The sequence below is a fragment of the Cicer arietinum genome, chromosome 1 (genome assembly GCF_000331145.2).
Source record: "Cicer arietinum cultivar CDC Frontier isolate Library 1 chromosome 1, Cicar.CDCFrontier_v2.0, whole genome shotgun sequence".
In the NCBI taxonomy this organism is placed as follows: Eukaryota; Viridiplantae; Streptophyta; class Magnoliopsida; order Fabales; family Fabaceae; genus Cicer; species Cicer arietinum.
The window spans coordinates 4,261,648-4,275,324 of record NC_021160.2 but is presented as its reverse complement, the minus strand read 5'-3'; the positions used below and the strand labels follow the sequence as shown (position 1 = coordinate 4,275,324).

At 25.1% G+C, this 13,677-nt stretch overlaps 1 protein-coding gene across 1 annotated transcript; it reads left to right on the top strand.

Moving 5' to 3' along the window:
- Positions 1-2,580: 2,580 nt before the first annotated feature.
- Positions 2,581-4,754, top strand: LOC101489453 (cytochrome P450 710A11-like). Its single transcript, XM_004485976.4, has one exon. It carries the CDS (start codon positions 2,967-2,969, stop codon positions 4,512-4,514), a length of 1,548 nt encoding a protein of 515 aa, XP_004486033.1. The 5' UTR covers positions 2,581-2,966; the 3' UTR covers positions 4,515-4,754.
- The last annotated feature ends 8,923 nt before the right edge of the window (positions 4,755-13,677 follow it).

The window sequence follows — 13,677 nt, the reverse complement described above, 5'->3', positions numbered from 1 at the left end:
TATGATAATTTCAAATTTAAATTTATATTGAAAAAGTATTTACAGATATATTTTAAATATGATTAGATTATTTTAAATGTACAAAACATATAAAAATAAATAAAATGTATTTTCCAAAATACTAATAAAAAATGTTTTTGTTTTGGTGAATCATAAAATTATATAGGTGAAAGATGCATAGTTGATTTGTATGGATGCATATGTCTTTTAATAGGTGGCGGACAGCAACATAACAGAATACTCCAACCAGAATAGTACCAACAACAGCCAACCGAGAGACACAGTATACAGCAACAAGAAAAGGTTTCTAGCAATAAACAATCTATGAAAGGAAAGAATAATTAAAGTAAGTTATACTGTCTTGTTATATTTTATTTTTACACATCCAAAAATATTTTGGACCAGTACATATAAAATTACACAATTTTTTATTTATTTTTATATTAAATGTGGATATGTTCTCCAACTCGAACTTTATTTATTGTAGAAGTCAACTATTTCATTATACTCAAACTTGTTCGTATTAGACAAGATTTTTACAAGCAACATATGCTATTTGGGTAATCAATGTTGTCATTAATTTCCTTTGGTTTTTGACAAGTTCTCATTTATTTCATAGGTCTCCTCTCATCCTTTATGCTAATTCGGCTAACTTTCACCTGACAGTTCCCTTGTTCATTGATGTGGTCCTCTCTCACCCAATCAACAATAACCCACGGTTCAAGAATCAAAACCCAATCTCGGTTTTAGACTGGTTAAAGCTTTAATAGGGTCTCCATATATAGGATAAATTTACTTGTTGAAAATATTAAATGTTATACAAAGATGTAAGTTTTGCAAAATTATAATGATTCATTATGATTTTGGTAAATTTTATTGTGATGTAAAATATAATTATTTACATAATTATTTATGTTACTCGTTTAATGGTGTTAACATGACACTAAATTTATTGTGATGTAAAATATAATTATTTACATCAATATCTTCGTTTAATGGTATTAACATGACACTGTACATTTAGGTTTAATTTCGACGCCATTTTAATTATTAAATTACCAATTTGAAATTTTTTATTAAGTCAACAATGTGACAATATTCCATACTTTTAAGAAATAAAATATTGATTTATTCATTAAATTATTCATTGATGAAACAATATACCATTTACAAATTTCTAGAATGGTTATGACTCTTTTTCTAAATTCATCTCTTATTAATATTCTCTAGTTCTTTATATAAAAAAATGAAACTAAGAATCATATTCAATGCTATAAAATTGTAATGTTATTCCAATTATATCCATAACATTAAATATTTTGTTTTCACTATGTAACTTTTTTGTAAGTATGCATCTCAGATTAAATAATAGAAATATGAAAAGAATTATAGCAACTAATGTAGTTTAACAGGTGTTTTTCTTTTATTATAAGAAAAATAATTCCTTTATTTTCATTCAAAAAAGAAAGGTGATTCCTTTTCTTATAATAAGGACCAAAAAAGTACCAATTTTTTCTTATAATAAGGATCAAACATATTACTTAGAGTATCAAAAATTAACATTAAATATATTTATACATAAATGGTAATTTAGTAATAACTATACATATTAATTACATAACAATTTTTTTTAATATACGTAACAACTATCCTAAAATCTTATAATTAGAGAGAGTATGGTGTACTCAATTTATCACTTTTTGTAAACACCGTTAAACGTTTAACATATATCAAGAACAATAAATTATTTAATTAATGTGTGTAGCTATTGCTGAATTGTTATACATATGTATTTAATATAAACTTTTTCTATTTTAAGATAAAATGGATAATTAATAGGGCTAAATTTAGTAAAAGAATCATAAATATATCTAATAATTTGTGTATGAACTTATATTTAAGGACAACAAAATTCTAATGAATATATAATTAGAGATGGAGGCAATACTATATGTGTAAATGTTACTCTACCTTCATTTATTTTTTGTTGTTATTTTAAAGTTGTTTACACATTTCAATCAAGCAATAAAAATTTTGTTATTTATGATAGACCTATAACATTTTTGATAAAACAATTACTTACTTATGGTAGAATTATTTTATGTCAACAATAAATAATTAAAAAATAATTAATAGTATTTTTGAACTTTAAAAAAAAAATATAAAAATGAAAAGAAAACTTCTATAAAAATAAGTGGTTAATTAGGTAACATGTAACAAAGACAATGTGTTTAAAATATTTATAATTTTAGAGTTTTATTTAAGAGTGAGTTACAAAGTTATGGACGAAATCGGTGTGATTAGTTTTTTATAAAAATAATATTACTAAATAAGTGTTTTATGTGTCCATGTTAAAGTTACAATTTCAAAAGTAACATTTTGAATTGTTTTAAGACGTACACACTTATTTACTTTACAGGGAAAAAATAGAGTTGGTCCTAATAGAAGTTGGACAAGAAAGACACGTAACAAGAAAATAATTTGAAATGAATAAGTGAAAATTGTCATTGTGTTGTTGTCGTTAACGATGTCTCCCACGTCATAGGCTCCTTTTACCTAGCTGGATATCTTCCCCATAGATCCACCCACTCACACCCACCACCTCTTCTAATCTCCAATCCTCCTCTTCCTCTCTCTTTTCTCGATTATCTTCATAACCATAACATTCATTCATTCACCACTTCTGACCACTCTACCTTACCTATACACTACACTCTACCACCACCTTTTTTCCCTCTTAAAAATCTCAATTTTGACTTGTCAATTTATGTTCAAATTCAACACACTCACCAATTTTGACCTTACCCCTTAGTATTAGTATTAGTATTATTTTACCATTTTGAGTTTTCCCACCTATTTTATTCCCCTTCCTCCTTTTAAATTCAATTCAACCTCTTCTACATCTACATACATACATTGCAAAACCATATCATAATCTCCTCATCAAAAAACACAAGAGGGTAGATATGAGTTCTCCTCTCATGTTATTAACATCTTTCTCTAATCTCACACAACTAACCCCATACCTAATATGTTTTCTTATTTTCCTTCTCCTTCTTGAACAGATCTCATACATCACAAAAAAACGTTTCATCCCAGGCCCATCTTTGGTACTTCCTTTCATTGGCAACGCAATCCCATTGGTACGTGACCCAACTAAATTCTGGGACCTTCAATCCACCTTATCCAAATCCACTCCTTTGGGCTTTTCAGCTAATTACATCATTGGCAACTTCATAGTCTTCATTAGAGATACAGAACTCTCCCACAAGGTTTTCTCCAATGTTAGGCCCAACGCTTTCCATCTCGTGGGACACCCTTTTGGCAAGAAGCTTTTCGGTGAACATAACCTTATTTATATGATGGGCCAAGAACACAAGAATCTCCGCCGTCGGATCGCTCCTAACTTCACTCCTAAAGCTCTTTCCACTTACACCTCGCTGCAGCAGATTATTATACTTAAACATCTTAAGTCATGGGTTCAGAAAGCCCAACACTCGATTCCAATTCGAGTATTAGCCCGTGATATGAACCTTGAAACATCTCAGACGGTTTTCGTGGGCCCTTATCTGGGCCTGAAAGCCCGAGAGAGATTCGAGCGAGATTACTTTCTCTTCAACGTTGGACTCATGAAACTTCCAATTGACTTTCCCGGAACCGCTTTTCGAAACGCGAGGCTCGCCGTTGACCGTCTTGCCGGAACCCTAGCTACTTGTACGGCGATGAGTAAGGCGAAGATGGAGAAAGGTGAAGAGCCTTCGTGTCTCATCGATTTCTGGATGCAGGACACATTAAGGGAGATCGATGAAGCGAAGGTTAACGGCGTGACGTCGCCGCCGTTCTCAACCAACGCTGAAATCGGTGGTTATCTCTTTGACTTCCTCTTTGCGGCACAGGACGCTTCAACTTCGTCGCTGCTGTGGGCGGTGGCGTTGTTAGATGCGCATCCGGAGGTTCTGGCGAAAGTGAGGGAAGAAGTCGCCGGAATCTGGTCGCCGGAATCGGATAAGCTGATAACTGCGGAACAACTTAGGGAAATGAAATACACGCAGGCGGTGGCGCGTGAAGTTATTAGGTATCGACCGCCGGCGACTCTTGTGCCGCATATCGCGGCGGAGGATTTTCCGCTAACGGAGTCGTACACGATTCCGAAAGGAACAATTGTTTTCCCGTCGGCGTTCGAGTCATCGTTTCAGGGTTTTACTGAACCGAACCGGTTCGATCCAGACCGGTTCTCAGAGGAAAGACAAGAAGATCAAATATTTAAAAGAAACTTTCTGGCGTTTGGAGCTGGGCCCCACCAATGTGTGGGTCAGAGGTACGCTTTGAATCATCTTGTGTTGTTCATCGCTATGTTCACCACGTTGATTGATTTCAAGAGGGAAAGAACGGACGGCTGTGATGAGATCAACTATGTGCCTACGATTTGCCCAAAAGATGATTGCATGGTTTTTCTGTCTAAGCGGTGCACAAGGTACCCAACTTTCCCTGGAGTTGATCAGCTCGTCAATTGACCAAAATGCCCTTACTGTTTGTCGCAGGTTACAAGTATTTTTTTATTGTATTTTTAATATTTTTTATGTCTAGCCGTCGTAAACGATGAGTTGACTTTTTTATTTTTGGTGGGTTTGAAATGTTAGTATTCTTGTAAAAGTATGTGAATTTGAATTTGAGAGGTCATTGGATATGGATAGTGGGTGGATGATTGGGTGCTTATTGACATTCAAATAAAATGAAAATTATTCCAATTTCAATGATATGTCTATTTTCAACTTTTTTTATGTTGCTATAGTATCTTTCTAAATTGTGTTTTTTATTTATGAGAAGACAATTTAAATAGGTCTCATTGCCTTGGATTAAGTTAATTTGTCAGCGGGTAAACTAAACCAAATAGATTATGATTAACGAAAGTGATGTTTCAATATCAATTAACACATTAAACATGACATTTTTTCAATTTTTTTTATTTTTATCCTTTAACATCAAACCCTTCACAAAATTTAACATGTATTAATGATTTTTTTAATAAAAATACTCCTAATTAATTCACTATTAATAAATATAACCTCTCTTTTTCGATTTTACAATATCAATGAATAAAAAGATAGATGTATAAAAGTAATATTTGTATTTTAAAAATTATTAATTCAACAACTTTTCTTAATATTCATAAAATATGTTGGACGATGTTATAATAAGAAAATGGAGAGAGTAATACTATCCCTTAAGACACTTTAACAGGGCCTGATTGTCTTGGATTAACACATTGGTATCATTAATATTTAATAAATACTATGATTATTTATTATAAGAAAAATAAATAATTTAATATTTATTACTTCATCTGGTCTAAAATAATTATCACATTTATGAAAAAACATAACTCAAAACGACTTATACTTTTAGTTTTCAATCAATTTAAATTTTTTTCTTTCAATTGTACCATTTATTTAATACTATATATATATTTTTAAATTGTCATTATTATTATCTATTTTATGTAATATCTCGCTATTTTTTTTTTTGAGACATTAGCTAACAAAATTCTATATATAAAGATACAAATTCGTTTATTTATTTATAAGATTATCTTAAATACTCATTTACTTTAAAATCAATTAATAATTTGTTTTAATTATATTTTTAAAAATAATGAATTAGAATGTTCTTAATTACAAAAATTAAATTTAATACGTTAACAAAAGAAACTCCTAAAACTAAAATTCTTGTCATTTTATTACCCAAAAATAAATCATAATTGTTCATAACTTTGGATGCTTGTGGAAAACTTTCCAACAAGTCTAACACCAATACAAAAGTATATCAGAGCCTCCAATTGCATGCTATTGTATTTCCTCGAATTTCTTATACTAGGTTGGCCCGCGACATTATTCGCTTAAGTAACACCACATGTGACGTCTTGTCAAATGTAAAGGTCATCTTCAAATAACAAAACATAGTAAATAGACATACATATATAGTTATTATAGAATAATAAAAATAAATCATATATTTCATTTAACAATTAATTCACAAAGCACCTAAGATACAAATCAATCAAAATGCACAAATTTTATTTGTTAAACTATATGTTAATGCATGATTATGAATATCACCACCATGTAGAGTAAAGAGTCTCACCATTGGGCAATGTCCCACCGCTGAAAAAATGTTCTTCAGAGTTTCATGTTTAGTACCCCACCGTTAAGTATTTTTCTGAATCACGTTGCATTTGCAATAAACTGTCGTCATGTACTCGTGAATAGGTTCAGACCATCAACACATGCATGAATGTCATCGTCTTAGTAAATAACAAATAGATCACTCAACCAGAGTGTCTAAAACCATTCAACTTTGTACTAAACCAATATGGCTTAGACACAAAGTCATCACCTTTAATAATCACCCGATATCAATCAAAATACACAAATTGTTTAATCTCATAATATCATTCATAAACATGTAATTCATATAACACATATTTTGAAGATAACACACAAACCTAACCAATACATAACATCACATTACATTTATAGCACATATAATTCAAATAGTAAAACGAATAGATTGATGCCGTTACTAAAGTTGTTTCTATAATTATGCGTCACAAACTCTTGTTCAACTTGGTTCACATCTTCAGCATAAATAATAATTAACTTAGTATTTAATTGTCTTTCAACTACTAACTCCTACTCAAATAAAGTTTAAGTTTAATTTTAGACAAATTCTCATAAAACAACCAAATTATTATTATTATTATTATTATTATTATTATTATTATTATTATTATTATTATTATTATTATTATTATTATTATTATTATTATATAAATCAACACAACCTCAAAAAATTGTCTCATATATATATATATATATATATATCATAACTTTAATCTTCTCAAAGAAATAATTATAACAACAACTTTCAAAATGTTTATAGAAAAACTATTATAATTAACATAAATAAAGTTTCTTAATATTTTTTAACACTAAAATTATCACAACATAAAATTTTAACCAAATTCTATTGATTACAACACAATCTAGTCTTTATAACGACTTTTATTGGATGAAAATTAATTTTTGACATAGATAAATATTTTCTCCAATCAAAATAGGTTTTTATATCAATATCATAAAAAAATCAAGATTACTTCTAAGAAAATAAATTGCATATCACAATTTTACTTTTAAAACTAAAAAGGATTTTCCTACATAATAATAATAATAATAATAATAATAATAATAATAATAATAATAATATCAAACACCATTTTTTTTAAATTATCCTTCATCATAAAGTCATTTACTAAAATATGCTTTTGACCGGTAACAACAATAACAACTTTACCATAAAAATAAATTTTTTTCCCCAAAGATCAAGAAGAGATTTTGTTGAACTAACAATGAAAAATGGCTAAACAAAGTTAATATGATCGTAATTAAAGAGTTCTTACTTGAGAGGATAAATCACTAGAGTTGAGGAACCAGTTGTTTCAAACTAAACCGACCTTAAATATTCACTCCCCAAATTAATGTAATTTTATTTTTAATGTCTATTTCTCAATTCATGCCTATTTCTTTTCTATTATTATTATTATTATTATTATTATTATTATTATTATTATTATAAGCATTTTTTTCAAATACTTAGTAAAATATTCAGTCAAATTAAATACATCATGTCATACACATATATATTTTTCAAAAATAATAATTGAATAAAAATATAATAATAATAACAACCACATTAGAACTTTTTTTAAAATATTAATAAAACCATATTTCACACATTACTAATAATAAAGAAAAATGAGGGTCTTACATTCTATCTATCTAAAATAGTTTCGAGTAAAATTTCGTACTCGAAACTGACACTAATAAAAAAAATATGAATTTTACATTTATAACTAATGGAGTACATCAATGACTAATAAAGATAATTTGATAAAAATTACTATTTACTTTCATTTATTTTTATTTATTTTAATTTATGTAAAATATTAAACATAACCTTTATTTTGAGACAAAGGGGTTTGTAATAAATAACATTAAATGTAATTAATCATATAGTATCATAATAAAAAAAATCAATGTATTTTCAAAAGTGTTTTTTTAGAAACTTATTTTGTAAGAATAAAAGAATTATTTTCTTTTAAAAAAAGAATAAATAATTTACTAAAAAATAAAACATATTAAATATTAAAAGGTATTTTAGAGTAAAAATCATTAAATATAGTCAAAGTAAGTTGTATTAATGGCTTATTTTACAAAAGTGACTAATCATTAAATTGTTACAATAATATATTAACGGAAACTAATTTATCAAAAAAACATTGAAGACTTTTTTTAGGAATGAAAAAATTCAAAAAGATTTTTTTTACTCAGAAAATATTAAAGACATGTGCATATTAAAAGTGAAAAATTTTCATAAAAAAAATATTAAATATGAAAAGGTAAAAATTATTTAATAAATTATTTAGTGAAAAAATTATTTTTTTTTTGACAAAAATTAAATATTCTTGATCTCAACTTTTGTCGGTATAAAAAAAGAAACTCTAGTATTCAAGATGTAATGTTGATTTAAAAATAATAAGAACTTATATACACACTGTTAGTTAGTGTAAAAAAAATTTTAGTTTAAATATGTTTTTGGTCTTTACAAATATGTTTTATTCTGATTTTAGTTCATGTAATTTTTTTGTTTGATTTATATCTTTATAAATTCTAACAAATTTTTAAAAGATAATTTATAAATTTTTTTAGTAAAAAAAGAGTGACATGACTAATTTTAGATGCAGTGACATATAGTGACGGTGTAAATATGGTTGACTAAACAACATTTAATATTTAAAATTAAAATTTATTTTATTAACTTATTTAATTATTTAATAAAAAATTAAAATTAATTAGTTAATCAATAAACCAATTAAATAATAAAAACTCAATAATCTTTATCTTCAACCTCAAATTTTTTAATAAAAATTCAATAATCTTCATCTTCAAATTCAGTTTCTTCATCTTCAAATCACAAATTCTTATATTGTTAAATCAATAATAATTATAAAATATTTAACTTTTATTATAATTACTTCTAAAATTATATACATAATTAATTGTAATGTTGACAGTGTAAATTTTTTTTATAGTGACAATAAATAAAAATTAAACAAAAAATACTTTGCTTATGATCATATAAGAAAAAATAGTATGATTCTTTTGTACCGTATATAAACTTATACTGTTGTTTGAGTGGAAGTTTAACATGACACGCAATAATGCTGCATAACAAATTCCAGATATTTTTGTAGTCACATATGACATTAATAGATCCTTATGTCGACTGATCCAGATTCTTTTTGCAGTTGAAATATCTCCTATTTATGCATTTTGGATATTGATGATTGTTCAATAAAAAATATCCTAATTCTAGTTCAATATTGTAAATCATGAAATAAAAATATACATGTTTTGATCCATCTGATCAAGAATTCAAGAATATAAAATAAGTTAGAATACATGAATATAAAATTCTCTAATAGGAAATTCGAATTCTATGTTAAACACACTTCTATATATAGGTTTTGTTTTAAGAAAAAACACTACTGCAAGTAGTTTTTTTTGTAAAGTACAGCATCTTTTTATCTTTTTTTGGGTTCTATAATAGAAAACCCTTAATTTTTTATGGGACACATTCAAAATTTAGCATCAATTGCCCTCATTTTATGTGGTTTAATTTGTTCAAAGCTCTTTTATTCAATTTGAGTTAAGTTTTGCTTTTTTTTGGGATTTTTTCTTTTTACTCTCGCATTAACAACTAAACCCACATAATATAATAATATTTTTTTAATGATATTTTTTTTGATTAAATGAAATGGTAAATAAATTTAAATTTTAAATTCAAATTCGAAACAGTGTGTCAATAATGTCGACGTATCTTCTTTTTATTTCTTTCATTTTTAGCATCTTCACATATATATTTTAAAATATTTCCTTTTTATGGTAATTTTATGTTGCACACATTTTCGACACCACCATAAATCTTTTATCTTTAGGTCAATAACCAATTGATTCACCAAACGTCGCCTTTGCTATGTTCCTAATCCATTTGGTCAACTTATCATACACATATCATTTGCACCCTTTGCTAGAAGACATTTGTTTTCCATTCAATTATTACCACTTTACTCTATAACAATATCAAATTAACATTATCTAACCGTCTAGACCTAGAAATAGTAGATCAGGAAGACAACTAAGATAGAAAAAGAAAAGGTTGCAAGCACAAAGTGAATGAGAAACCAATAGGACATTTGTTTTTTACGAGAGAAAATGACATCATATTGGTTTGCCTTTATATCATCTGTTTATTTGCTTTTTGCTTTTTATGAAGATGAAATGACAGTCCAAAGAAGAAGAGGCCACGGAAGGGGCATCAATAATGGAGAACTGTACAACAAGAATAATGTTTTTATGTTCGTGGAGGACGAAAATGCTTTTTTTTTTAGGAACATACTATAAATATTCCCAAAGGAACTAAGCAACCCAAATGGGGAAGTTTACTCATTATTAGTAGCATCAAATTGGCGGCTACCTATTCATTCATGCTATCACAACTCATCATTTTACATGTTACCTAATATTAATTTAGTTAAGTCACTTATGTTCTTTTATGTATTATTTTTTATAATCATATTTTTTATTTATTCTACTTTTGTGAAGAACATGTATTGCATACAAAGTTTTTTCAGTCACACAACGTTAAATTTATGTAATCATAATCTCTATTTAAGTTGTTTGGTCATCTACTTATAATTCACCATTCGAAAAAAGTTTTTAGTTTTTCAATTCTTGCCTTTAAATATGTGAAAAATATGAAATTGTGTAACTTCTTTGGTGACTTCTTCAATTGGGTCAAAACTTATATTTAGATTATTATTTTTCTCCACTTAATTTTATCATTCTTCAATTTTTCCTTTATTTTTTTAATTTTATTTTTTTAATCTATGTTTTGAGGTTCTAATCTAATATAAATAGCTCATTTTATTCTAATTTAGGTATTTTCTCATTATTTTGTAACTTAAATATTTTTTTGTTTTCAATATATTTATTCTTTGTATTTTTTAACTTTTGAATAGAAATCTTTGGTTTTTTTTTTACCTAACATTCTTAAACTACAAAATAATTTTTCTTACAATGTCAATTAGCATAGCAAGTGTGTTATGCTAGTCAATACAATTTGTTTATGTTTATGGTTCCATGCACTTTGAATAAGCAAAAAAAACTAAAATATATCTCTAAATAAAAAAACATGTATAAAAAAATAATAACTAAATTTGAAAAGTACTAAGAATAAAATAACTTCTCAACAAAAAATAAGAATGAGAAAAGATAAACAATTAAAAAAATATAATCACTTTCTATTTTTTATTATCCTAAAAGTATATTTACTATATTTTTCATTATATTAAATTTTTGCATACATATCTATGATTGAAAAACCAATAATAAAAAAACATAGCTCTATTAAAAACTTAATTTCATAATAAATTACTCTTGGTAATTCATTACATATAAATACATTATAATATTTTAAATCATCTTAAATGACCATAAAACATATAAAAACACAATCATCACAACTTAAAAATCAACCATCAAAGCGTAATAATAATTAGCAATATAATTGATAAAACGTTTAATTAATACTTTTAAATGTTTATTTAGACATTAAAAATAGTCAATATACAACTTTTGTATATTATTATTATTATTATTATTATTATTATTACTATTATTATTATTATTACTATTATTATTATTATTTATTATTATTATTATTACTATTATTATTATTATTATTTACTATTATTATTATTATTACTATTATTATTATTATTACTATTATTATTATTATTACTATTATTATTATTATTACTATTATTATTATTATTATTTACTATTATTATTATTATTATTATTATTATTATTATTATTATTATTATTATTATTATTATTATTATTATTGTGACGTTACATATATTTATCACATGTAATACACAAATAACATTTAATCAATCTAATAAATAATTTGTGTTTTTTTTTTCTTTTAAGATTATCAATTATATAATTTATCATTTAAATCTTAGTTAATATTTTATGTCTATGAACTATGACATGTCAATTAAATTGTATAAATTTGATATTGTAAAGGGAGTTTAAATCTAACTTGAAACAATTATAAAATAATTATTTATTCTACTTTTGTGAAGAGCATGCATTTGATCGTCTACTCATAATTCACCGTTCGAAAAAAGTTTTTACCTTTTCAATTCTCACCCTTAAATATCAGTGGAAAATATGAAATTATATAATTTCTTCGGTGACTACCTCAGTTTAATCAAAACTTATATTTAGATTATTTTTTTTCTCCACTTAATTTTATCATTCTTTAATTTTTTTTAATCCATATTTTGCAGTTCTAATCTAAAATAGATACCTCAGTTTATTCTAATTTAGGTATTTTCTTGTTATTTTGTAACTTGAATTTTTCTTTGTTTTCAATATATTTATCTTTTGTATTTTTTTTACTTTTGGATAGAAATCTTTGGTTTTTTACCTTAACATTCTTAAACTACAAAATAATATTTCTTACAATGTCAATTAGCATAACAAATGTGTTATGCTAGTCAATACAATTTGTTTATGTTTATGGTTCCATGCACTTTGAATAAGAAAAAAAAAAACTAAAATATATCTCTAAATAAAAAAAATATGTGTAAAAAAATAATAAATAAATTTAAAAAGTAGTAAGGATAAAATAACTCCTCAACAAAAAAAAGGAAGAAAAAAGATAAACAATTAAAAAGATATAATTTATCCATGTTTATTATTCGACACACTTTGACTGAAAAAAATATAATCACTCTCTATTTTTCATTATCTTAAAAGTATATTTACTCTATTTTTCATTATATTAATTTTTTGCATACATATCTATGATTGAAAAACCAATAATAAACAAAACATAGCTCTATTAAAAACTTAATTTCATATTAAATTACTCTTGATAATTTATTACTATAAATATATTACAATATTTTAAATCATCTTAAATGACCGCAAAACATATAAAAATACAATAATCACAACTTCAAAATCAATCATCAAAGCTTAATAAAGATTAACAATATAATTGATAAAACGTTCAATTAATACTTTTAAATGTTTTTTTAAATATTAAAACTAGTCAATATACAACTTTTATACTTTTTTATTATTATTATTATTATTATTATTATTATTACTATTATTATTATTATTATTTACTATTATTATTATTATTATTATTATTATTATTATTATTATTATTATTATTATTATTATTATTGTGACGTTACATATATTTATCACATGTAATACACAAATAACACTTAATCAATCTAATAAATAATTTGTGTTTTTTTTCTTCTTCTTCTTCTTATTAATTATCAATGCATGTATTTATCATAAACAGTATTTTAAAACATTTAAAAATGTGTAGAAACAAATATTACAACTTTAATTCCTACGTAGCTTATATATTTTAATAAAAATAGAATTTAAGATTATTAATTATATAATTTATCACTTAAATTTCAGTTAATATTTTATGTCTATATTGTAGACAAAGTTTAAA

Coding starts and splice junctions, on each gene's coding strand:
- LOC101489453 (XM_004485976.4), top strand. CDS start 2,967: ATGAGTTCTCCTCTCATGTTATTAACATCTTTCTCTAATCTCACACAA.